General features: G+C 38.9%; 1 protein-coding gene and 1 long non-coding RNA gene across 12 annotated transcripts in view; one reads left to right on the top strand and one right to left on the bottom strand.

Moving 5' to 3' along the window:
* LOC108586682 overlaps nt 1-19,582 on the top strand; it is a 70,198-nt gene extending 50,616 nt beyond the window's left edge. The window contains exons 2-3 of one of the 2 annotated variants that reach the window (XR_002522950.2): nt 16,008-16,304; nt 18,958-19,582. This is a non-coding gene — a long non-coding RNA (uncharacterized LOC108586682). Of the gene's footprint in view, nt 1-16,007; nt 16,386-18,957 lie in introns of both variants that reach the window. The other variant, XR_001904263.3, reaches the window with a different exon arrangement.
* The window catches only part of CCDC30 (coiled-coil domain containing 30), a 190,376-nt gene that overhangs the window by 86,060 nt on the left and 82,059 nt on the right, over nt 1-22,257 (bottom strand). For 8 of the 10 annotated variants that reach the window (XM_021940150.2, XM_031667593.1, XM_031667607.1 and 5 more), the window contains 2 exons: nt 12,923-13,172; nt 2,834-3,013 (listed from right to left, as the gene is read on the bottom strand). In XM_021940150.2, coding sequence (XP_021795842.2) covers nt 2,834-3,013; nt 12,923-13,172 — 430 coding nt within the window. The remainder of the gene's footprint in view (nt 1-2,833; nt 3,014-12,922; nt 13,173-22,257) is intronic. The other 2 variants (XM_031667599.1, XM_031667605.1) reach the window with 1 other exon arrangement.

Here is a 22,257-nt window from a genome sequence, read left to right as displayed (position 1 = left end):
TTTTTTTTTTGAGACGGAGTCTTGCTCTGTCCCCCTGGCTGGAGTGCAGTGGCGCGATCTCGGCTCACTGCAAGCTCCGCCTCCCGGGTTCCTGCCATTCTCCTGCCTCAGCCTCCCAAGTAGCTGGGACTACAGGCACCTGCCACCGCGCCCGGCTAATTTTTTGTATTTTTAGTAGAGACGGGGTTTCACCATGGTCTTGATCTCCTGACCTTGTGATCCGCCCGCCTCGGCCTCCCAAAGTGCTGGGATTACAGGCGTGAGCCACCGCGCCCGGCCAATTTTTGTTTCTTAATCAGTCTCATAAGTAGGCCTAACAGTAGCTAGAGACTCAAGTTTGATAATTTGAATGGAATTTTTTTTTTTTTGAGACAGATTCTCGCTCTGTTGCCCAGGATGGACTGCAGTGGCCCGATCACAGCTCACTGCAACCTCTGCCTCCTGGGTTCAAGCAATTCTCATGTCTCAGTCTCCTGAGAAGCTGGGACTATAAGCATGTGCTACCATACCCAGCTAACTTTTTTTTTTTTTTTTTTTGTAATTTTTAGTAGAGATGGGGTTTCACCATGTTAGCCAGGCTGGTCTCAAACTCCTGAGCACTTTAAGTGATCTGCTCACCTCAGCCCTGCGAAGTGCTAGGATTATAGGTGTCAGCCACTGCACTGGCCTTGAGTAGATTTTTAAAAGTGAGTCCTCAGTTTGTAAAGCTGAGGTTCCAAAATGACCCAAATTGAGGAGGGGTATAATATGGAAAGATGTCTACACAGGAAAGAGAGGAACAGACTTGAGTTTAAGTTCTGACTACAATTTGTTAGCTTTGCAATTTTGAACAGTTTCCTCATCCATAAAGTGCTCACCCTTTAGGGTTGTGAGGCTGTTCATAAGAGATAAAGTGAACAGGCTGGACCCAGTGGCTCACACCTGTAATCCCAGCACTTTGGGAAGCTAAGCCGGGAGGATCACCTGAGGTCAGGAGTTCAAGACCAGCCTGGCCAACATGGTGAAACCCTGCCTCTACTAAAAATACAAACATTATCTGGATGTGGTGACATGTGCCTGTAATCCCAGCAACTCAGGAGGCTGAGGCAGGAGAATCTCTTGAACCTAGGAGGTGGAGCTTGCAGTGAGCAGAGATCACGCCGCTGCACTTCAGCATGGGCGATAGAGTGAGACTCTATCTCAGAAACAAACAAACGAAAAGAGATAAAGTGGACAAACTTTCAATAAAGGATACTCATCATATATAACTTTCTTAGGTGCCTGGCCTAAGGAGCTAATCAAGAGTCTGATGTCTTATTCCTAAATGACCAATAATTTGTCTCACCACAGAGATTAAAATAGATAAAAAACTTTTTTTTTTTTTTTAAATTTACTGCATGCTCTTTACAAACAGTGAAAAATAAAAATTTTCTCTTGTTACCAAGCTATCATTTATCCATCCCTGAAAGACTGTTCATTAATCCAATAAATATTTATAGGGTACCAATCATATGTAAGGCATTATAATCTGTGTAGTTATGGCCATTGTTCCTTAAGAAATATGTAGTATTGTTAGAATATGTTCCGAGTTGGACAGTTAAAATGATCTAAGAAATGCCCTTGAAGGGAAAGTGAAAGACTGTCTTATGAAAACATGTGATAAAGATTTAGAATTTAATTTAAAACTACAAAGGCTTGAAGGAATATGAACAGTCTTCAAAAACTCATGAAGGGTAAGGACAGGGAAGAGATTTATTCAAATAATTCTGGAATACTAGAACTCCCTTAGAAGGCCTTCCTTGAAGTTTGGGATAAACGGATATTTGTTTTCCTCTATATCTCCCCTACTAGACTGTAAGCTCTTGAAAAGTAGGTACCTTTCTTATCCATGTTTATGTCACTTTTCAAATAAGATCATTTTATCCCGCTAGACCAGTGTGGGCAAACTTTTCTCATAAAGGGTCAGGTAGTAAATATTTTAGACCGTGTGGGTCACGTGGTTTCATCACAACTATCAAATCTGTTACTGTAGCACAAAAGCAGCCATAATATATAAACAGACAGATACGGCTGCCAATAAAACTTTATTTATAAAAACAGAAGGCAGACAGAATTTGACCTACATGCCAAAGTTTGCTGACCCCTGCACCATGGGTATAAGGATTGTGTCTATTGTGCCTACCATTAAACTCTCAGTGTCTATAAGATTGCATATGAATATTGAATGTTGAATTTTAGAACCTTCAATAGAGGCTTATAGAAACTAAGTCCTTAATATATATATTTACAGAATTGAACCATAATTAAGAGGAAGTACTATTTTACATGGAGATTAATTTTAAACATTTATGTGGTTCAAAAAATTTAGTTGAATCTGTGTATGGCAGTTCTACATAGATTATTTTTAAACAAGCATTTGGGAGATGTTGCCTTAACTATTTCATGCTGTTGTATTAGGAAGAACAACTTTGCTCTCCCATGGATTGTACCTTAGTGCAGTTGAGATCTGATTGAACCAATAATGATGGATACATCTAATAGGGATAAATAAGTCTAGTGATACACAGGGCAGGACAACCGGGGTTTAGGGCTCAGGTCACTGAAGTTTAGTAAGTACTAAAAATATTAGTGTTTTCAGAAGATTATGTAATGTAATGCCTTTTTCTATTTACAGGTTGATAATATACACATTCTTACTTTGCAGGGAAAAGTTAAAGGAGGAAGTTACCAGATAGCTCACATTGTCCACACATTTGTGGAGCCTATCATGAATTATCAAGTAGAGGAACTTAAATTCGTTTATTCCCAGGGCCAACTGAAACCCTTCCATAAAGCATGTGCCCACAAAAGTTACCTTAATGTTTTCTTCCTGAAGTAAGCTATTATGTTGCTTTAAGTCCAAGTTCTTCCCTCGTTCATATCGAAGCTCATTTTCAGCTGAGTTGCATAGAATCTGGAGCCGGTGCAAATTCTGGTGAAGTTGTTGTACTTCCCCTTGCTGGTTGTATTTTAGTTTATCTCCAGATGACGGATACTAAAGCAAACATTTTAAAAGAGAAAAAACAGACAATTGGAAAGAATATTGGTAAAACATGGGTTCAAGTTGTCAGAACCAGAATTGTCAGAATGTGATTATTCACATGTAAATGTTTTTGGAATTAGCTTATCTACAACAAACTACTCTTTTACATTTATGGATAGTTGATACATATTCATATAATACCTGTTATATTAGAGTGAAAATAACAATAAAATTATATTAACAAAAGCAGTAGGCACAGACAACTTACCTTATTTTTCATATCAATGATAAAAGCACAGACAATTTTAGAGTAAAACACATTTAAAATGGGAAGTTCAAAGAGTCTATATGTTAAGAAGTAGAGTGTGAATGTGTGTGTGTGTGTCTGTGTGTGTGTGGTGTCCGTTGGCAAAAGGAAAGAGGAAACAGTAAGAGACCTTAAGTTTCTAGTCTTCCTCATCACTTTATTTCCTGATGATTCTTCTCCCATAAAACACATTATTTCAAGGCTGAATAATATTGCATCGTGTGCACACACACACACCACTTCTGCAGATATCTCTTTGACACACTGGTTTCAAATCCCTTGGATATACACCTGGAAGTGGAATTGCTGGATCATATGGGTAGCTCTATGTTTAATTTTTTGAGGAACCTCCATACTGCTTTCCATATTGGCTGTACTAATTTACATTCCCACCCACAGTGTCAAAGTGTTCTATTTTTTCCATATCCTTGCCAACACTTACCTTTTGTCTTTTTGATAAAAGCCATTCTAATAGATGTGAGGTGATATTTCACTGTGGTTTTAACTTGCTTTCCCTAATAATTCACAACATTGAACATTTTTTCACATACCTGTTGGCCTTTTGTATGCCTTCTTTTGAGAAAAGTCTATTTGCATCTTTTGCCTATTTTTAAATTGGATTATTTGTTTTCTTGCTATTAAGTTGAGTTCCTTATATATTTTGAATATTAACCCCTTATCAGATGTATGATCTACAAATATTTTTGCCCATTCTGTAGGTTGTCTCTTTACTCTGTTGATTGTTTCCTTTGCTGTGCAGAAGCTTTTTAACTTGACACAACCCTATTTGTCTATTTTTGCTTTTAGAGTCACATCCAAAAATTCTTTGCAAAGAAAAATGCGAAACGTTTTCCATAAGTGTCAATCAATGGATGAATGGAAAAGAAAATATAGTATACACACACACAACACACACATGTACAATGCAAAACTGTTCAGCCTTTATAAGGACAGAAATCCTGTCATTTGTCATAACATGAATGAACTTGGAGAGCATTATGCTAAGTGAAATAAGCCAGGCACAGAAAGACAAATACTGCATGATCTCACGTAAACGTGGACTCTAAAAAGTTGAACTCATACAGCTGAACTCACAGAAGCAGCAAGTAGAATGGTGGTTGCGAGGCTGGGGAGGGGAGGCATGGAATGGGAAGATGCAGTCAAAAGGTGCAAAGTTTCAGATAGACAGGATAAATTTTGGATATGTATTATATAGCATAGTGACTATACTTAATAATAATGTGCTGTATACTTGAAAATTGTTAGAAGAGTAGATCTTAAATGTTCTCACCACAAAAAAGTATGTGAGATGATAAACCTGTAACTTAGCTTGATTTAATCATTTCACAGTGTTACATAAATCAAAACATCTGGTTGTACACGACAAATACACAACATTTGTCAATAATCCTGAATAGGCTGGGCATGGTGGCTCACGCCTGCAATCCCAGCACTTTGGGAGGCTGAGGTGGGTGGATCACCTGAGGTCAGGAGTTCAAGACCAGCCTGGCCAACATGGTGAAACCCTTAGCTGGGCATGGTGGCGCGCACCAGTAGTCCCAGCTACTTGGGAGGCTGAGACATGAGAATTGCTTGAACCCAGGAGGTAGAGGTTGCAGTGAGCCAAGATCATGCCATTGCACTTCAGTCTGAGTGACAGAGAGAGACTCTGTCTCAAAAAAAAAACAAAAAATATCCTGAACAAAGCTGTAAAAAAAGCACATGTATCAAACACCAGCAATACACTTTCCTATCAGGCTTCTCCAGTGAAATAAGAGAATAGTCATTTGGATTTTCTACAAAAGGTAGGCACAAGTAGGTATGCTGAATAGATAAACAATTCAATCTTATACAATTCAGTAGATAAGATATTCTTAGAGTTTCCTTAGTCCTAGTCCAGTATGCTCCTGTCTACAACTTTCTAAAAAGCCCATATCATTATTTTAGTTTTATCTTGCTTATGTCCCTAAAGTAACACAGAAGCCCTCAAGTCCTGTTAGCTCTTCAATTCCTACTTTGGTTTAGCTAGAAAGGCAATCTAAATACAATCTGCTTTTCTTTGAGTTGCAAGACTCTAAGATCCCTAGAAAAAAAAAATCTTCAATGGGTTATAATGTAATTATGAATTTTTTTTTTTTGAGACAGAGTCTAGCTTTGTCGCCCAGGCTGGAGTGCAGTGGTGTGATCTCGGCTCACTGCAACCTCTGCCTCCTGGGTTCAAGCAATTCTCCTGCCTCAGCCTCTTGAGTAGCTGGGATTACAGATGCGTGCTACCATGCCCAGCTAATGTTTGTATTTTCAGTAGAGATAGGGTTTCACCATGGTGGTCAGGCTGGTCTCCAACTTCTGACCTCATGTGATCCACCTGCCTCAGCCTCCCAAAGTGCTAGGATTACAGGCATGAGCCACAGTGCCCAGCCACTTTTTTTTTTTTTTTTTTTTTAACTTCTTCTAAAAAAATCCCCAGGATACATATGCAGAATGTGCAGGTTTGTTACATAGGTATACGTGTGCCATGGTGGTTTGCTGCACCTATTGACCCATCCTCTAAGTTCCCTCCCCTCACCCCCTACCCCCAACAGGTCCTGGTGTGTGTTGTTCCCCTCTCTGTGTCGATGTGTTCTCAATGTTCAACTCCCTCTCATGATTGAGAGAACATGTGGTGTTTGGTTTTCTGTTCCTGTGTTAGTTTGCTGAGGATGATGGCTTCCAGCTTCATCCATGTCCCTGCAAAGGACATGATCTCATTCCTTTTTATGGCTGCAAAGTATTCCATGGTGTATATGTACTATATTTCCTTTATCCAGTCTATCATTGATGAGCATTTGAGTTGGTTCCATGTCTTTGCTATTGTAAACAGTGCTGCAATAAACATATGTGTGCATATGTCTTTACAGTAAAATGATTTATATTTCTTTGGGTATATACCCAGTAATGGGATTGTTGGGTCAAATTGTATTTCTGCTTCTAGATCCTTGAGGAATTGCCATGCTGTCTTCCACAATGGTTGAACTAATTTACATTCCCATCAACAGTGTAAAAGCATTCCTATTTCTCCACAGCCTCACCAGCATCTATTGTTTCCTGACTTTTTAATAATCGCCACTCTGACTGGCATGAGATGGTATCTCATTTTGGTTTTGATTTGCATTTCTCTGATGATCAGTGATGTTGAGCTGTTTTTCATATGTTTGTTGGCCATGTAAATGTCTTCTTTTGAGAAGTGTCTGTTCATATCCTCACCCATTTTTTGATGGGGTTGTTTTTTCTTGTAAATATGTTTAAGTTCCTTGTAAATTCTGGATATTAGACCTTTGTCAGATAGGTAGATTGCAAAATTTTTCTCCCTTTCTGTAGGTTGCCTGTTCACTCTAATGATAGTTTCTTTTGCTGTGCAGAAGCTCTTTAGTTTAATTAGATCTCATTTGTCAATTTTGGCTTTTGTTGCAATTGCTTTTGGCATTTTTGTCATGAAGTCTTTGCCCATGGCTATGTCCTGAATAGTATTGCCTAGGTTTTCTTCTAGGGTTATTGTGGTTTTGAGTTTTACATTTAAGTCTTTAATCCATCTTGAGTTAATTTTTGTTTAAGGTATAGGGAAGGGGTTCAGTTTCATTTTTCTGCATATGGCTAGCCAGTTTTCCCAGCACCATTTACTGAATAGGCGATCCTTTCCCCATTGCTTGTTTTTGTCAGGTTTGTCAAAGATAAGATGGTTGTAGATGTGTGGTGTTATTTCTGAGGTCTCTATTCTGCTCCATTGGTCTATATTTCTGTTTTGGTACCAGTACCATGCTGTTTTGGTTACTGTAGCCTTGTAGTATAGTTTGAAGTCAGGTGGCGTGATGCCTCCAGTTTTGTTCTTTTTGCTTAGGATTGTCTTGGCTATACGGGGTCTTCTTTGATTCCATATGAAATTTAAAATAGTTTTTTTTCTAACTCTGTGAAGAATATCAATGATAGTTTGATGGGAATAGCATTGCATCTATAAATTACTTTGGTCAGTATGGCCATTTTCATGATATTGATTCTTGCTATCCATTAGGATGGAAAGTTTTTCCATTTGTTTGTGTTCTCTCTTATTTCCTTGAGTGGTGGTTTGTAGTTCTCCTTGAAGAGGTCCTTCACATCCCTTGTTAGCTGTATTCCTAGGTATTCTCTTTGTAGTGATTGTGAGTGGGAGTTCATTCATGATTTGACTCTCTGCTTGCCTATTGTTGGTGTAAAGGAATGCTTGTGATTTTTGCACGTTGATTTTGTATCCTGAGACTTTGCTGAAGTTGCTTATCAGTTCAAGAAGTTTTTGGGCTAAGATGATGGGTTTTTCTAAATATAAAATCATGTCATCTACAGAGATAACTTGACTTCCTCTCTTTCTATCTGAATACCCTTTATTTCTTTCTCTTGCCTGACTGCCCTGGCCAGAATTTCCAATACTATATTGAATAGGTGTGGTGAGAGAGGGCATCCTTGTCTTGTACTGCTTTTCAAAGGGAATGCTTCCAGCTTTTGCCCATTCAATATTATATTGGCTGTGAGTTTGTCATAAATAGCTCTTTATTATTTTGAGATATGTTCCATCAATACCTAGGTTATTGAGAGTTTTTAACATGAAGGGATGTTGAATTTTATCAAAGGCCTTTTCTGCATCTATTGAGATAATCATGTGTTTTTGTCTTTGGTTCTGTTTATGTGATGGATTATATTTATTCATTTGTGTATGTTGAACCAGCCTTGCATCCCAGAGATGAAGCTGACTTAATTGTGGTGGATAAGTTTTTTGATGTGCTGCTGGATTCGGTTTGCCAGTATTTTATTGAGGATTTTTGCATCGATGTCATCAGGGATATTGGCCTGAAGTTTTCTTGTTTTGTTGTGTCTCTTCATGATTTTGGTATCAGAATGATGCTGGCTTCATAAAATGAGTTAGGGATGAGTCCCTCCTTTTCAATTGTTTGGAATCGTTTCAGAAGGAATGGTACCAGCTCCTTTTTGTATTTCTGGCAGAGTTCAGCTGTGAATCTGTTTGGTCCTGGGCTCTTTTTTTTTTGGTAGACTATTAATTACTGCCTCAATTTCAGAGCTTGTTATTGGTCTATTCAGGGATTCAACTTCTTCCTGGTTTAGTCTTGGTAGGGTGTATGCGACCAGGAATTTATCCATTTCTTCTAGATTTTCTAGTTTATTTGCATAGAGGTGTTTATAGTATTCTCTGATGGTAGTTTGTATTTCTGTGGGGTCAGTGGTGATTTGATGCTTATCTCCCTTCTTCTTTATTAGTCTAGCTAGTGATCTATCTATTTTGTTAATTTTTTCAAAAAACCAACTCCTGGATTGGGTACAGTGGCTCACACCTGTAATAACAGCACTTGGGAGGCCAAGGTGGGCGGATCACGAGGTCAGGAGTTTGAGACCAGCCTGACCAGCATGATGAAACTCTCTCTACTAAAAATACAAAAAATTAGCCAGGCATGGTGGTGCGTGCCTGTAATCCCAGCTACTTGGGAGACTGAGGCAGGAGAATCACTTGAACTCAGGAGGCAGAGGCTGCAGTGAGCTGAGATCATGCTACTGCACTCCAACCTGGGCGATACAGCAAGACTCTGACTCAAAAACAACAACAACAACAACAGCTCCAGGATTCGCTGATTTTTTGGAGAGTTTTTCATGTTTTTAGCTCCTTCAACTCTTCTTTGATCTTAGTTATTTCTTGTCTTCTGCTAGCTTTTGGATTAGTTTGCTCTTGCCTCTCTAGCTCTTTTAATTGTGATGTTAGGGTGTTGATTTGAGATCTTTCTAGCCTTCTTATGTGGGCATTTAGTGGTATAAATTTCTCTCTTACCACTGCTTTAGCTGTGTCCCAGAGATTCTGGTACACTGTCTCTTTGTTCTCATTGGTTTCAAACAACTTCTTGATTTCTGCTTTAATTTCATTATTTGCCAAGGAGTCATTCAGGAGCAGGTTGTTCAATTTCCATGAAATTGTGTGGTTTTGAGTAAGTTTCTTAACCCTGAGTTCTAATTTGATTGCACTGTGGTCTCAGAGACCATTTGTTATGATTTCTGTTCTTCTGCATTTGCCGAGGAGTGTTTTACTTCCAATTATGTGGTCGATTTTAGAGTAAGTGCTATGTGGCACTGAAAAGAATGTATATTCTGTTGATTTGGGGTAGAAAGTTCTGTAGACATCTACTAGGTCCATTAGATCCAGAGCAGAGTTCAAGTTCTGAATATCCTTGTTAATTTTCTGTCTCATGGATCTGTCTAATACTGATAGTGGGGTGTTAAAGTCTCCCACTATTATTGTGTGGGAGTCTAAGTCTCTTTGTAGGTCTCTAAGAACTTGTTTTATGATTCTGAGTGCTCCTGTATTGGTTGCGTATATATTTAGAATAGTTAGCTCTTCTTGTTGAATTGTTCCCTTTACCATTATGTAATGCCCTCCTTTGTCTTTTTTTGATCTTTGTTGGTTTAAAGTCTGTTTTGTCAGAGACAAGGATTGCAATCCCTGCTTTTTCTGGCTTTCCATTTGCTTTGTATATTTTCCTCCCTCCCTTTATTTTGAGCCTGTGTATGTCTTTGCATGTAAGATGGATCTCCTGAACATAGCACACCAATGGGTCTTGACTCCTTATCCAATTTGCCAGTCTGTGTCTGTTAACTGGGGCATTTAGCCCATTTACATTTAAGGTTAGTATTGTTATGTGTGAATCTCATCCTGTTATCATGATGCTATTTGATTATTTTGTGCACTAGTTGATACAGTTTCTTCATAGTGTCATTGGTCTTTATATTTTGGTGTGTTTTTGCAGTGGCTGGTACCGGTTTTTCCTTTTCATATTTAGTGCTTCTTTCAGGAGCTCTTGCAGGGCAGGCCTGGTGGTAATGAAATCCCTCAGCATTTGCTTGCCTGGAAAGGATTTTATTTCTCCTTTGCTTATGAAGCTTAGTTTTGCTGGATATGAAATTCTGGGTCAAAAATTCTTTTCTTAAAGAATGTTGAATATTGGCCCCTAATCTCTTCTAGCTTGTAGAGTTTCTGCTGAGAGGTCTACTCTTAAACAGATAGGCTTCCCTTTGTAGGTAACCTGGCCTTTCTCTCTGGCTTTGCTTTTTTCCTTCATTTTTTCCAGTTTTTTTCCAGTTTTTCCTTCATTTCAACCTTGGAGAATCTGATGATTATGTGTCTTGGAGTTGATCTTCTCGTGGAGTATCTTAAGGGTGTTCTCTGTATTTCCTGAATTTGCATGTTGGCCTTTCTTGCTAGGTTGAGGAAGTTCTCCTGAATAATATCCTGAAGTGTGTTTTCCAGCTTATTTCCGGTCTCCCTGTCTCCTTCTTGTACTCCAATCAATCGTAACAGAACCGTCACTTTGGAGTTAGATAAGTGTGCGTTTCAATCCTGAATCTACTACTTATCAGTGGGTGATCCTGGAAAGATTACTTCATCTTCTATACTTCAATTCCCTCATCTTAAGATATGGATAATAAGGATTACTGCTGGATGGGGTGATGAGTTAGTAAGATAACACATGCAAGCACTTAGCACAATGTCTGGCACTTAACAAGCACCCAATAATGTTACCCATTACTGTTGATGCTTCCTAACTTTCCTTTAACTATCTTCATTTCCCATCTGCAAACAACCTGGAATGCCTTGATCACCATTCTACCTTCTTGTTTAACCATTATGTAACAGCTTTTAACAATTAATCCATAATCAACAGTGTATAGGTTAACATACCAAAACAGAGATACTGTATACAAGAGATGCACCCCAGTTTTACCAAGGGGACAAAGGCCCAAAAGTTTTAGCTTCTTTTGAAGGATGGAAAAACCAGAACAGTAGTTCTTCTCATCTACATTTTCCAGTTCAGTCACTCTGCCAGAGTAGAAATGCAAATTATTTTTCAAGAAAGTCAACTGTTGGAGCAGCTAGCTACTAGACAAGTAGCCAACAAGAGTCTCTATTTTTTTCCCACCATATGATCCTGGTAGAAAGTTACTGCAGAGCATATACACTCAATTAGGTTACTAGGAACCACCTAAAAGAGCACGGTAAGTACACACGGGTCTTTTGTTTTTTTTCTCAATCAACAGATCTATTCAGCCAATTACCCTTTCTTAGTCTTCATTTATTCGTCTATAAATTAAAGACATAAGACCAGATGATGCCTAACATCTTTTCCATCTTAAGGAATTACAAATTCCTTAAGAATTAAAATAAAACAAATTGGAACTAGCCTTAACTATCCTAATTTTATCAGTTTTTAATATTTTTAAAATTTAAATATTTTATTATTTATATATTTTAATATATTTAATAAAGTATTTTATTTAATATATTTAATATAAATAAAATATTTTATTTAATTATTTAAATATTTTATTGTTTAAAATTTTTAACATTTTATTTTAATAAAATAAACATTAAGTACAAATGAACTTCATAAAATACTGGTCCCAATGACAAGTTCTTTCCTACTGTGGCAATAGGGTGAAGACTACTGGCTAAGAAAATATTTGATAATCTTTGTGATCACAGTGTTCAGCTTCTGCTCAAGCCTCCGACACTGGCCAATGTCCACTGACCAATGTCTATCTGGAGCTGTAAAAGTAATCTCTTCTTAAATATTTGATGTCGTGTTCCCCTTTGGTCTTCTGAACAAATTCAGTGACTCCTTTTCCTTTCACAGATGTATCTAAATCTCCTTATAGGTATATATTTTCCCTGTTTACTGTGACTTCTCTAGTTTTCAAACTCTGTATCTGAATCCTTTCAAATATATTTTTAACTTCCTTTATTGCTCCTCTTTCTTTTTCTAAATGTATACTTGAATCACTTTTCAAATGTATATTATCAGCCTTCTGCAGTAGGATTACTTATGAGTACAAAGGCCTCCCTTCTGTGGATCTGACAATAATTTCTGGAAAGGTGTATGTAGGGAAATCTTAATTTGTATAAGAGAGAACCTGTAAAATTGAGGTATAAGAACCAAAATGTGGCTGTAGTCACTCTTTTTATTTTTCCTACAGGCAGATCCCTAGTAAAATAGCAAAAGCCATAATTAAAATAATAAAATGTCTGTCGTCTTTTCCTCACTAAAATTAAGTACTCTGTCTGCTAGGCTACATATCAGAAATGGAAAATGTGGTATATCCTACCATCCCCAATCCCATCTGGCTAGGGCAGATGTCAACAGTCAATTAGCAATTTTCCTGCTGAGCTTAGATGGAGTTTACGAACATTTTATAATAAAGGGCATCAACTGATGGATTTAGTTCAGATTTTACTTGCTATTTTGTTATTATTCAGGCCATGGTTATAATATTGCTCACACATATATATGATAACTCAGAGAGTGTACCTGGATTGTTTGCAATACAAAAGATAAATGCTTAAGGGGACGGATACCCCATTCTCCATATGTGATTTTTATGTATTGTATACCTGTATCAAAACATCTCATGTACCCCATAAATACACATCCCTACTATGTACCTACAAAAATAAAAAAACCATATATATGAAAGATGGTATTTAAAATGGTGCTGATACTCACAGCCAATCAGAGGAAACAAACCCAGTCAGGGTGTGTGTTTATAGCACCTACCTGGGCACCACTGTCATCTGAACTATCCCCAGAGCTCTGAGACTGAAGGAGGCTCTGATTTATACGGCTCAGCTCTTCTCTAAGCCTCACAACTTCCTCAGGCTTCATGGTCAACTGCTGTTCTTTTTCTTCATCTTTCATATCTCGATTCTGTTGTGAGCCCTCCTCCTTCTGCCCCTCTCTTGGAAAACTGCCCTCCTTTACTGACTCCTCTGGAATTTCCTTCTGCTTTCTTTCTCCTAATTTGGGACTTGGTGCAAATATAAAAATACAATCTATCAAAATGCTTATTATAGTAGTAGAATTGGGAGAAAAAAAGCTACAAGTCAAGACAGTATTGCAAACAAGATTTTCAACCTGAATTCTATAGCACAGCAGTCATCTTATTCTTAAAAATAAACTTTAAAAACATAAGTCAGTCAGGCACAGTGGTTCATGCCTGTAATCCCAGCACTTTGGAAGGCCGAGATGGGCGGATCACCTGAGGTCAGGATACTGAAGACCAGCCTGGCCAACATGGTGAGACCCCATCTCTACTAAAAATACAAAAATTAGCCATGAGTGGTGGTGTACGCCTGTAGTCCTAGCTACTCAGGAGGCTGAGACATGAGAATCGCTTAAGCCCAGGAAGTGCAGGTTGCAGTGAGTCAAGATTGTGCTACTGCACTCCAGCCTGGGTGACAGAGTGAGACTCTGTCTCAAAAAATAAAAAATAAAAGAAAACCCACAAATGAGTCATATTTTTTACTCACACTCAGGGAGATGACCCATCATAGGTTTTCATTTATAGCCAAACCACCAGTTTAAATGAGTTTTATGCTTTTTCAACTTTTAGTATGGCATTGAGCAGACACAGGTTATAATGATTTTAATAAGCACTGGCCACTTTGGCAGGCACTAGGGCTTCAGGAGGACATGATCTCTGTCCCAAGGAGCTTACAATTTAGTGAGAAATGAGTAGTAAGTAATACAAGGCCTGATGGATGAGTAGGCACAAGCTAAACAAATGTAAAGGGAGGAAGGAGTGTGTATGTACTTGCATGTATGTATGGATGTTGGGGAGGGTGGGTGTTGGTATAAATGAGAACATGAACAAGCAAAGGTGTTCCAAAATGATTTAATAAATAAGATATGTAAAACCCCGAAGTAAAAGAGAGAAGGTGCTTTAGAAAGATTATTTAGACGCCATGTGGCAGGGAAGCCGTTTGACAGACTGTTGTAATAATCCATGTAATAAATAACAATAAATAAAACTATGATGAATTCTGGAGATATTTAAAAGACAGTATTGATAAGGTTTGTCATTTATTGGATGTGGCAGGTAAGGGAGAAAAATGAATCATCATGACACCAGGATTTCTGACTTGGGCAAATGGGCAAGTGGATGGTAGACCAACATGGGGGAATGTGGTCATAGACTGACTACAGAGATGTCTGTGGTGAGGATACAGACACAGAAGAATGTGAGCAGAAACACTGGGATTGGATAAAATGAACCAGGGAGAAGGGGGAAAGTAAGAGGAGGCAGATCATCCTAGAGAGAAGCCTAAAAACTTGTAAGGAACAAGCAGAGGAGGTGAAAGCCACAGAAACCAAGAGGAGAGAATGCGCCTTCAATGGTTAGAGAGTGTAGATGACAAGGAGAATGAACACAAATATGCTGGTTTTATTTTTATTCCCTCAATCTTAAATTTTGTTTTGAGTACCTTGAAACCTAGCACAGCATGCTTCATAGATTATAGCTGGTGATCAGATTCTTCAAGAAAGCAATTTGGCAGTACAGATCAAGAGCCATGGCCGGGTGTGGTGGCTCACACCTGTAATCCCAGCACTTTGGGAGGCGAGGTGGGCAGATCGCCTGAGGTCAGGAGTTTGAGACCAGCCTGGTCAACATGGCAAAACCCTGTCTCTACTAAAAATACAAAAATTAGCCAGGTGTGGTGGTGCATACCAGTAGTCCCAGTTACTTGGGAGGCTGAGGCAGGAGAATCTCTTGGACCCAGGAGGCAGAAGTTGCAGTGAGACGAAATTGCACTACTGCACTCCAGCCTGGACGACAGAGGGAAACTCTGTCACCACACACACACACACTAAGTCATAAAAATGTTCATACTCTTTGAATAATTGCATCTGAATGAATTTACTGCAATAAAATAATTCATAAGAAGAAAAAAGATGACTACAATAATGCTCATACTAAACAGATATGAAAATGGCTAAAAGAATTAAAGATGCTTCAACTTAAAAGTGACCTCAAGAGTATTCATAAACATGAAAACTACTTATCAAAGTAAAATTGTGGCACAAAAACCAATAAACATATATGTATTCATGTGTGTATGTACATACATATATACACACTATGGGAAAATGTCTAGAAAAAGCTGGAAAGGAACAGGGAGAAAAATTGTATCTAGGGAGTGCTTTATTCCTTTTAAAATTCCTCTAATACTATAAAGAAAATAATTAAATATTTTATATTGAATTAGCAGTTTTAAAAAGACAATATATTCAAATGATGCAAAACAATATGAGATAAAGGGTAAAATGCCTTAAAATTTTTTTATAAAACAACAATGAAAGTTTCCATCATTTATAAACCCCTTTCCGTTTCTTATATCCAGTGGAAGCTAGACACTCATTAAGACTGGGAAAATGCAAATGTATACCGTGTGTGTGTGTGTGTGTGTGTGTGTGTGTGTGTGTGTGTGGAGTCTCACTCTGTCACCCAGGTTAGAGTGTGGTGGGGCGATTATAGCTCACTGCAGCCTTGAACTCCCAGGCTCAAACAATCCTCCTGCCTCAGCCTCCTGAGTTGCTTGGATTACAGGTGTAAGCCACTGCACCAGTAGTTTCATATTTGTTTTAAATGGAGAAAATGGACTTTTTCTTTGAAAAAGATGAAGTAGACACACTTTCCCCCTATTTTTACCATTAAGTACAACTAAAAACCCTGAACATTATATATAAAACAAACATTAAAAGACTTCAAAAGGTGGAGAGAAGAAAGCAGACCAGCTAGGGAACTCAAGACCCAAGGAATGACATGGCTGTGAATTTCCTGGGTGTTCTTTTTGCCTCACAGATCCCTGAGTTGGAGCTGAAGAAGACAGCAACCCAGACAATGTCAACAAGCACAAGCAAAAACAACAACAACAACAACACCAACAAAAGTTGCCATCTTTAGCCAAAGCACCAGAAAAGGCCAAGGAAGAAACACAATTTTGGACAACACCTACCTACTCCAGCTGAACATCACAGAAAAAACTGTGGCTTCACCTCCACTCATGCCAGCAAAGCCCAAATTGGGAGCCTAGATTTCCACCCTCACCAGGCTGTAATAAGGGATTCCAATTCCTCGACTGGGGTGGTGTCAGAGAAGGTCAAGTAGGCACAAGGGACTGTTATCCCTGCCGGATAGTAAAGAGCTCCCCTACCCTGCAGTGTGAGGGGAGACCAGGTGGTGAGTTTGGAATTCCAACCCACGTGGAAGTGAGGAGGCACACTTCTCCCTTTCCACTGGGGTGGTGTCAGAGGAGGCCACCACCTAGCACAATAAGCCACCCCCACCCACCTGCCTTATGGTATCAGTGGTAGCCCCGTGAAGAGAAGTCGCAAGGCATTCCTCCCCTTCTCAGCCAGGTGCTGTAAGTGGAGGCTACTGGACAACAGGAACTCCCACCCTCACCAGCTGTAATAAGGAATGCTTCCTTCTGCAATTACCTCAAAATAATTTTTAAAAATCTTTTCATTTAAAGTATATTTTTCCATTTAAAAAATGGAAAATCCATGAACTGGTCCTTTAAGTTTAATATATATGAAGGTGCTTCATTTGTCACATTAAGAAGAATGAATGACTTTATAAAGACCAGACTTAACCAGACCAATTTAATTTCCTTATAGAAGAACACAAGTGGCCTTTGTTATGTTTCCATAGTTTAAAGATAAGGTTTAAGTGTCCCTCCTCTTTGGTGGGTCCATGAGATGTGCCTGTACAGCCACATTCAGAGCACATGGCAGTCAAGGAGTTTTCCCTGACTTGGAAGGAATCAGCAGTGCTCTCCAGGATACAATTTTGGGCTAATGCCATTTTACATTTTTATTAATGGGCTGGATAAACAAATTGCATTCACATGAATCAGTTAATTAGTAAATTAAGGAGAACTAGCAACACCTGGGAATACAGGGATTTAATATTTAAGTGATATTGATTCAACAGGACAAGAATCCATGAAAATAAATGCTCCCCAAAGAGAACAGAATTTGGCTAGGTATAGTGGCTCATGCTTGTAATCCCAGCACTTCGGGAGGCCAAAGTGGGAGGATCACTTGAGCCCAAGAGTTCGAGACCAGCCTGGGCAACATAGGGAAAGCCCCATCTCTACAAAAAAATTTTAAAAATTAGCTGGGTGTGATGGTATGTGCCTATGTGCCTGTGGTCCCAGCTACTCAGGAGGCTGAGGTGGAAGGATCACTTGAGCCCAGGAGGTCGATGTTGTAGTAAGCTGTGATGGCACCACTGCACTCCAGCCTGGATGACAGAGCAAGATCCAGTCACACACACACACACACACACAACAGAATTTATCCTTCAAAAGGTATAAGAGAAAATGTGTATACTTAGAAACCAAAGGAAGGCTGAACAGATTTTTAAAAAGTAATACCTAATAGTATGTATTACTTTACTATTATGTTCACATAATAACAGTATTGCATTAAAGTTGTGTGGGCAAAAGCAGACTATCAGCCAAAAAGTTATATGGAGTTGAGAACATGTCCTATAGCCAGCACATCTGCATCTTAGGAACTGGAAAACCCATCATGACTCTCAAATTTTTGCTTCCTCCTGTTGCAGTTCTTGTTTTAATTGGAAGGGTTTATTACCTAGTTCTTATTGAAACACCTCCCTTCTCCCCGCTTCTGCTTTTTTACATCATTCAATACTTTTGCAATTGTCACCAGTCTTCAGCTGGTGGGAGGTATCTAGGCAGCATCCCTATCCTATTCCTTTTCTAGTAGCATACATGCGTAGCAGTCTCAAACATATACAGATTCAAGAAAGAGCACAGTACAGTAGAAACCATGAGCGCTAGTCCTGTATCTTCCACCTACTATTTACGTAACCTTCCACAAGGCAGAATCACTCAGAGTCTCAATCTCTTCATTTGCAAGATGCCCTTTCCTTTCTCATAAGCTTTTTGGGATCTTTTGAAGTAAAATGTAAAAGCATTTTGAAAACCTACAAGTATAAGATATCATTAAAGTGAATTAAAGCCTACTAGAACAGAATAGGGGTGGCTAATGATGAAACTTTGTTCCCACAGAGGAAGAAACAGATTCAGTCATTTATTTGTCAAATATATGTTGAATATCAATTATATGACAAGCACTACTCCGTATACTAAGAATTCAAAAGGGTGATCAACACAGCCAGGTCTGTGCCCTCACAGAGCCTACATCTAGAGGAGGACAAAAAACAAACATGCAAACTAATAAGATAATTACAGACTATGAGAAGTCACAAACAAGGTGACATGGTAGAGTATTTGGAAAGTAGGAGTTACGATTTTCCTAGACATGGCAGTTAGGAATTACCACTCTGAGAGGCAGTTAGCCACATGAAAAGCTGGGGGAAGACTATTCTGAACAGGGGAAACTTTTAGTGCAAAGGTCCTGAAGCAGGAACGTGCTTTAAAAGTTGGAGGATCTAAAAGGCAGCAAGATGAGGAGGAGGGAGGTAGAGGCCAAGTCATGGAGGGCCTTATGGGTCATGGTAAGGGTTTAGATTTTAAGTGCAATAGGAAGCCATGGAGAGAGTTTTAAGAGAGAGAACAATATTATTCGATTTGCATTTTAAAAAGACCATTTGGTTACTCCATGGAGAATGGATTGGGAGGAGGGTATGGAAGCAGGGAGGCCAATTAGGAAGATACATAACAGTCCTGATGAGTGATATTAGTGCTATGGAGTAGGGTAATAACAGTGGAAATATAGATAGAAGTGAACAGATTCAATATTTTATGTTTTCATTGCAGAAGTGACAGAATGTGTTGGTGGAACAGATGTGGGGAAGAATCAAAGGTGACTCCTAGGTTTTGGCTTCATCAGCTGTGTGAATGGAGGGGCTATTCACTGAACAGATTGGACTGGGGAAGAAATAGTTTGGAAGAGGAGGAAAAATACATTGGTAGTCTGTGGAGGAGACAGAAAGTCAACATCATCAAGTTGAACTTGAAATTAAAATGGACTTGAACACTTATCAAACAATTCTTGATAAAAGTAGTAAGGATGCAATGAAATAGTGAATGAGAGTGTGTTGGAAAGAACAAAGCTCATGAAGGTCAAGGGAAGCCACCAGCTGTTCTGGCCCAGGCACAGGTTGAGATTAGCTGGGTTCTATAAGCTTGGGGCTGCCATCGGAATTCCAACTTTGGATTCAGTTGCAAGATAGTGCAATCATACACCCATTGTACACAGTAGGAGTAGGGGGAAAATTTCATTTATTCAAATATTTTGTGAGTACCTACTATGTGTCAGGCATTGTTCTAGACACTGGAGACATAGTCAAGAACACGAGAGGCTGGGCTTAGAAGAGTTCCTCCCACCTTACCTCTCATGTTATACATATAGAGAGATTGAGCCCTAAGCAATTTTTCAGCACCATAAAGCTCATTTTCTGAGAAAGTGACCTAGAACGCAAGTGTCCCAAGACCTTCTTGCCCTTAGGATATTTATGACTACATCCTCTCCAAAGTGGATAAAGTAGTACTTCTCATGACTCAGAGTTAGGAGTCTTGGGTCCTCATCCCAGTCCTGCGAATAACTTGCTGTGTATGTGATTGTGAATGAAATAGTCATTTCAGTTTTCTTGGTCTCAGAGACCTCATTTGTGAAAAAAGAAGATTTAGCTAAATATCAGAGGTTTTCAAACTTATTTTAGCAGTGGACCCTTTGTTAAATTAAAAATCTTACACAAAACCCAATATATGAGACATAAAAGTGGAGCTTCTCTGGGTGAAATGGGAATGGAGGGCTCAATAGTCCCACTCATCATAAATTTACTCATAATTTATGAGTAAAATAAATTTCCTCATCTTACAAGGTAATTTCTGAGTCCCCTCTGCACAATTCCTAAAGTTTTGGGAAGTAGAAGTTTGAAAACTGCTAAGTTGGAAGATCTCCTGAAGGTGCCCCCAGTTCTGAGTCTGTTACTCTATGACAACAGCACTATAAACAGAAAAACAAGACATGGCCCATTACCTTAATACCTTAAAGGAGCTTAAAATCTAGTAGAAGAAATGTACTGTAAGAATCAATCAATCAACTTGGCTTATAAGCAGCTTCTGTGTGCATGAGACCATGCTAGGTATGCTGTACCACTTGCTACTTCACTTCAGTTGAAGACTCTGGCTCATGGCTCTCTGTCACCTGCTTCACCCCAAGTCCTGCCATTATAGTGGAAGATTGCAAGTCCCATAGAGACCACCCATGGATGCCTCGGCATCGCTTCTTTCGTCTCCTTCTCTCTAATTACCTTCTCATCTCTCCTATTTTGCCAACTACTTGCATGACCGTATCATGAGTTGTCAGCAGCAGCAACTATTTCACTTCTGAAATATTAAAATTAAATGTTAGATTCCGGCTTTTCCTTTCTATATTACTTGGTCCCAGGGCAATCATAGTATCTGCAATTCCTTGTCTCTTTTTCTATCAGTTTTACTGATAAAAAGTCCTTTTTTTACTTGCTTCCAAATCTAACATAGAGTTTAGAGTTCATTATTTCAATCACTGTCTAAATAAAATGGTCAACTCTCTTACTCCTTTGTCCTTCCACTGCACTCATGTGGCAAAACCTCAACCCTGGATCAATCCAACTGCCTTCTGTTGACTATACTAAACTACTGAATGTTACTAAAGAATATAATCTATTCTCAAAGACAGATGTTCTCTAGCCTGTTCTCATCTTCTCTATGCTACCAAACTCTGTAGTAGTTTCCTACTGTCCAGACTCCCTAACACAGGTCTTCATGTCCCTTCATTATCAGGCCTCTGCCTGCCTCTTCATTCTCACCATCCCCTTCCCCATTTCCTCACTTCACACTCCATGCTATAGCAGCATAGAGGTCACTTTTAGGGCCTCAAACAAATCATGCTTTCTCTTGCACATGCCATATCTCCCCTGAAAATTATTCTCCCATCTTTTTGCTTGGCCCCTGATTACTCAGACTTTTTCTAAGAATATTTTTTGATTCATTACCCTGGGCCAGGGCCCATGCTTTGTGTTTCCATAGTACCCAGTACTGCCTTGTTTAACCATTTTTCTCCATCAGACTATGTGGACCATAAGGATAAGAAACTGTGTCTTATTTTGTATCCTCAGTACCTACCTACAGTGCCTGACACATAGTAAAATCACAATGTCTTGCCAAGTGTGGTTGTGTTATGGACCCATGATGAGGGGAGGCTGTGAAGAGAGGAATAGGAGACAAACAAGTAGGAAAACATTATGAGAAAAAAAGGAGAAGGAGGCAGATGGCAGATACCTAGACTTTTCAGAGTCCCAGTTATGGGAAGCAGATTGGACCAAGTCCTGGAAACAGGTGGCATCAAGGAGTTCTTAAGAGGGAAGGCCATTATCTTTCTTATGGCAAGGTTTCCCACCCCTAGATGAATTAAAGCTACATCCTTGCTCCCCAAGGCAAGTATCCCTGCCAATTACCCAAAATCACCTGGGTGGACTTTTGTCAGATTTGATTATTTATGTCAGCTCCTTCTTGAAGAACTTTCAGATTGACCATTTCATCTTCATTGCCACTTACTCAATGTAGGCAACCATCTCTTCATCTATCACACATATAGATTAATTGGTCTATCTTCCATCTCCATTTTATCTAATAAAGAGATACTAGAACAATCTTCCTCAAAAATCCTGTAAGACACTGTTCCAGTGCTCAAGAACTAGACTTTCTTTTTCCCTACAGTAAACCTAAATGCTGTGATGTGGCTGCTTGGCTCTCTGTTTTTGTGACCATTATCATACGCCTTCCCCATCATCTCTCCATATGCTCTCCCACATCTCCAACTAGGTTTCATGATTGTGAATCTTAGACTCAAAGCTTACTCTAAAGTTAAAAGCAACTTTTAGGAGGGCATAATATTCAGGAACCCCAAACTGGAAAAACAATCTCCTTCTATCTTTAGAACATTTACAAACATTTAGAACATGAATTTGTCTACACCTAGACTATATTTTCTCACTTCATTGATGAATGTATCCTTTAGTATGGTATATGTCAAAATGGACATCATCGTTTCCTTTTGATTATTTAGTTCTA

This window comes from Papio anubis, chromosome 1 (assembly GCF_008728515.1).
Source record: "Papio anubis isolate 15944 chromosome 1, Panubis1.0, whole genome shotgun sequence".
Classification (NCBI taxonomy): domain Eukaryota; kingdom Metazoa; phylum Chordata; class Mammalia; order Primates; family Cercopithecidae; genus Papio; species Papio anubis.
The sequence above is the reverse complement of the archived record's forward strand: the minus strand, read 5'-3'. Positions and strand labels throughout refer to the sequence as shown.